Source organism: Saccostrea cucullata, unplaced genomic scaffold (assembly GCF_032062105.1).
Source record: "Saccostrea cucullata isolate Sc308-1 unplaced genomic scaffold, CSIRO_AGI_Scuc_v1 ctg22164, whole genome shotgun sequence".
Classification (NCBI taxonomy): domain Eukaryota; kingdom Metazoa; phylum Mollusca; class Bivalvia; order Ostreida; family Ostreidae; genus Saccostrea; species Saccostrea cuccullata.
The window spans coordinates 1,231-6,193 of record NW_026934737.1 but is presented as its reverse complement, the minus strand read 5'-3'; the positions used below and the strand labels follow the sequence as shown (position 1 = coordinate 6,193).

General features: G+C 36.1%; 1 protein-coding gene across 1 annotated transcript; it reads left to right on the top strand.

Annotated features, from left to right (window-relative positions):
* Positions 1-14: 14 nt before the first annotated feature.
* Positions 15-4,562, top strand: LOC134241245 (peroxisomal targeting signal 1 receptor-like; the record flags this gene model as incomplete). Its single annotated transcript, XM_062723306.1, has 5 exons — positions 15-151; positions 1,316-1,430; positions 3,874-3,915; positions 4,105-4,140; positions 4,433-4,562. Coding segments are annotated over exons 2-5 (304 nt in total), but the record flags the coding sequence as incomplete, so codon positions are not given.
* Positions 4,563-4,963: the final 401 nt, after the last annotated feature.

Sequence of the window (4,963 nt, the reverse complement as noted above, 5' to 3'; positions counted from 1 at the left end):
ACGATAACTCTGACAGGATAACGCGTCATCATATGGTGTACAAAGGGCAGTAATTTAGTGTTAATATGTTGGACGACAAGTTTATTTTTGTGATCAAAAGCATAGAATGACAGATATGTTGGCTGTTTCTAATTTAAATTATGATTAAGAGGTAATTAATTTATTTTTAATGTTATAAGTATATGTGCATAAGAAGAGTATGTTGTGTAACGATTATGATGTTAGGATCGTTTTGCTCGAGTTTTCTCTGTTGTTTTGGCAGGGTTTATTGCAACATACTTTGCAGTTATAAATATATCACTGTATGTTATAGGGTTCAGTTTACAATCACTGCATATTTTTTTGCTACATAACTACCAAAATTTAGACATAAATATGCTTCCTTTCTAACTAAAATTTTTTGCATCAATTCAAAAACTACACTACACCCAACTTCATTTTATTGCAAAAGATCAAACCACAGGGTCTTGAGACAATCTCGAGACAAATCGGGTATAAAGTGTTATATATTATACTATATTCCCGATTTTGCTTAGATCGTATCAAGACCCTGTGATCAAAACTAAGTTTAAAGTTAAAAATCTATATAAATTTTTAAAATACTTTTCAGCTTCAACTTGTTCAAGCATTCTCCTTTCTCCATCCTTAGTTTTCAAATGAGCACTCTGATTTTTTTCTGTGCAAATACAGATTCTGAACAAGTTCAACCAGTTTTAAAGAAGTGGCATATGATCTGGCATATGATTATTTTAATTTTCCTTTCAAAGACAAGTAAAAGTAGGTAGAATAAGCTACTTCAAGTACAAATAGGTTTGAATACCTAGGTACTTATCAAAAGCTACATCATTATATAACATGGTTAGAAATAGTTAATTGACTAGACATCGTCATAAACCACGGCCAAAATGTAGGATCCTCTCCCATTTCGGCTGTGGTTGAATAAGAAGAGACTATTTCGTTCTTCATTAAAATATTGACCAATGCGAGTAAAGCATAGTTGGAAAATGAACCTTTCAATACCCAACTGCAGTTTTGAAATGTTTTTGTGTACTGATCATGCTGATGATGTCAATGTTGATTTCAATTGTGACGGAAACAAATATTGTCATTGGCTGAACATGACGTCACAGAACAGAAGCGTAAATACAATTTATGTGATCAAGCAGCCAAGGGTAGGAGAGTACAATATGTGGACTCCGAACTGTGGCTTGAGACAATGTGGACTAGATTGCCATAGATTATGTTTTAGCAAAGAAAAAATGAAAAATAAAAGGCTGAACATTAACATGATTAAAAATTATCTTGTTTTTTGTAGATAAGACTTGCTTGTAAACATGGCAATGAGAAACCTGGTTGAAGGGGAGTGTGGTGGGACCAATTCCCTGATGAAACTAACATCTCACTACACCCAAGACAAAGCCAGAAGACAGGTAAAACTGACATCTCACTACACCCAAGACAAAGCCAGGAGACAGGTAAAACTGACATCTCACTACACCCAAGACAAAGCCAGGAGACAGGTAAAACTGACATCTCACTACACCCAAGACAAGGCCAGGAGACAGGTAAAACTGACATCTCACTACACCCAAGACAAAGCCAGGAGACTGGTAAAACTGACATCTCACTACACCCAAGACAAAGCTGGGAGACAGGTAAAACTGACATCTCACTACACCCAAGACAAAGCTGGGAGACAGGTAAAACTGACATCTCACTACACCCAAGACAAGGCCAGGAGACAGGTAAAACTGACATCTCACTACACCCAAGACAAAGCTGGGAGACAGGTAAAACTGACATCTCACTACACCCAAGACAAAGCTGGGAGACAGGTAAAACTGACATCTCACTACACCCAAGACAAAGCCGGGAGACAGGTAAAACTGACATCTCACTACACCCAAGACAAAGCCAGGAGACAGGTAAAACTGACATCTCACTACACCCAAGACAAGGCCAGGAGACAGGTAAAACTGACATCTCACTACACCCAAGACAAAGCTGGGAGACAGGTAAAACTGACATCTCACTACACCCAAGACAAAGCCAGGAGACAGGTAAAACTGACATCTCACTACACCCAAGACAAAGCCAGGAGACAGGTAAAACTGACATCTCACTACACCCAAGACAAAGCCAGGAGACAGGTAAAACTGACATCTCACTACACCCAAGACAAAGCTGGGAGACAGGTAAAACTGACATCTCACTACACCCAAGATAAAGCTGGGAGACAGGTAAAACTGACATCTCACTACACCCAAGACAAGGCCAGGGGACAGGTAAAACTGACATCTCACTACACCGGGTACACCCAAGACAAAGCTGGGAGACAGGTAAAACTGACATCTCACTACACCCAAGACAAGGCCAGGGGACAGGTAAAACTGACATCTCACTACACCCAAGACAAAGCCAGGAGACAGGTAAAACTGACATCTCACTACACCCAAGATAAAGCCAGGAGACAGGTAAAACTGACATCTCACTACACCCAAGACAAAGCTGGGAGACAGGTAAAACTGACATCTCACTACACCCAAGACAAAGCTTGGATACAGGTAAAACTGACATCTCACTACACCCAAGACAAAGCTGGGAGACAGGTAAAACTGACATCTCACTACACCCAAGACAAAGCTGGGAGACAGGTAAAACTGACATCTCACTACACCCAAGACAAAGCAAGGAGGCAGGTAGAACAGCAGCCTTTTAAGGCATTCAAGTTTTATTAACATTTAATTCTTAAAAAGAATAGAATGATAAACAATTATGCTATCGTCATATTTTGTAAAAAACCAACTCTTATTTTTACGGATGAACCAGGCCCACAAAATAATTGACTTTTGAAAGATTGTACTCATCATACTGTAAAACGAGAATATTTGGCGCACTACTTTTAGTGCCTTTGGTGCAAGAGCCCATGAACGCTAAAATTAATTGTGCTCTAACAGATTTCTAAATATTATTTTTTGCATGTGTTGAAAGCTTTCACATAAGTACATGTAAACCGGAACGCTCGACTACATAATGTCGAAGAGTCGTTGGATTTTATATATATACACTAACACTAGCACTGTACATGGTAGGATCGATCAAGAAAGTTCTGCCAAATTATAATTTAATTAAACTATTGTTAGTTGTTACCGGATACTCAATTACTCATCATTAGCACCTTCAAAGTTTGGCTTCTCGGTGTATCAATCATCTATTGCCTTGAGGTAAACAATGCAATCAAGCACCATGCTTGAGCTTGGAGACAATACCTGATTATCATTACCGTTTATCCAAATAACTTTCTTTCGATGCATGCATTCTTTTAATATGAATAAAATGCGTAAATACTCCATTTCTTTTAAGATTAAAATAAAATTTAACATTGTGCCATGCACGTCTATGTGATTGCAACACCACGGTAAAGTTGACGGATGTATACTTATACACAGGAGTGCTATTGTGTTTCAGTGTTTGAAAACCATAAGTCAAATACGGGCGTGGATAAAAAAATGACAAGTGCAAGCCCTAAAATTTATTTGCACTAATGCATTCCCACTCGCGTTTATGCTAAAATACGTATGCGCCAAGTTTTCTTTTTTTACAGTATGATAGGGCAAGGTAGATGTCCATAACTTTAACGATGTGTATTTTCACCAAAACAATGAAATTTGCTTCCTGTGTAAGTAAATGAAACCACAGTGTAATTATTATATGTATATGATACATGTGTCATGATGAATGATATGTTAACTTCTAATTTTGTGTCTGAAACTACTTCATGCAGCCATGTGTGATCCTGGTGTTGAGCACTTAAATTACTCAATATTACTTTTCCATCTAACACTACAGCAATCTGATGCCTTCTTTTTGTAGGAAGGATTTTTTCATGGACAAAGACAGAATCAAGGTCTTGTGGTAAGATTTAGGATCACTTTGGATTCAAGAAATAAACTGAAAATTTTATTACAATTGTCCATTTTTACAGTTTTAAGATCAATTCAAAAAAATAAAAGTGATGTCCTTGCATATCAGTTATCTCATTGAATTCAGATAGTGTAAAATAAAATTGACAGAATAAATACATTTTTTTAATGTTTGTTTTAGCATGGGCGACCAATTCAAGAGGCCACAGAACGAGAGGTGTGTATTTTCTTTATACAGAGAACAGTTGAAAAGATACAAATTAGTAAAATGATTTCCTCAAAGACAATGAAAATGTACAGCATTTACAAATAATTTAATGTAATTTTTTTAAGAAATTAAAAATAAGGTGTAAAACTAACAAAGCACATTCTTGACTCTTGAATATTTGTTAATTATTGGTTATTAGAACAAAAAAAAATACATATTTGTGCTCAGTTGACTTTTTGTAATCATGTGTCAAATCATATCAGGCATCATCTTAAAGAGAATTTGATAAATACTGTTACAGTTAGTGGATGAGTTTCTGACAGGGCAGAGAATAAACATGGCACCACAGACTTTCCACATGGGGAGCCTGTTACAGGAGATGAGAGAGATAGAGGAACAGGAATACAGACACGCCCCACAGAGAGGTGAAGGTTCTATTTATAAATATATGATTAATATTAAGTACAGACATTCTCCATTTAGGTTAATTTTAACGACAGGTATTGGGTTTTAGTTAAAACAGACAATTGTTGAGGAGATGGTGAAATAAACCAAAAAAAGTACATATGGTTAGAAGGATGAAAAGTAGGGATGTCAATTTTATTCGGACAGCTTAGTCGAATAGTCGGATGCTTTAGTCGAACGATAGTCAAATATTCGTTTAATTTAAATTAATTTCTCATGTCATTTTCACTGTTTGTCTTTTTACAGACTAGTTTACAATATTTAACCTATGCTATCACTATTATACAACAGATTTCTGAATTGTAAATTTTAACATTTACGTAGTACAATAAAAACTGTATATCAATATTTATCCAATGTATTTAAT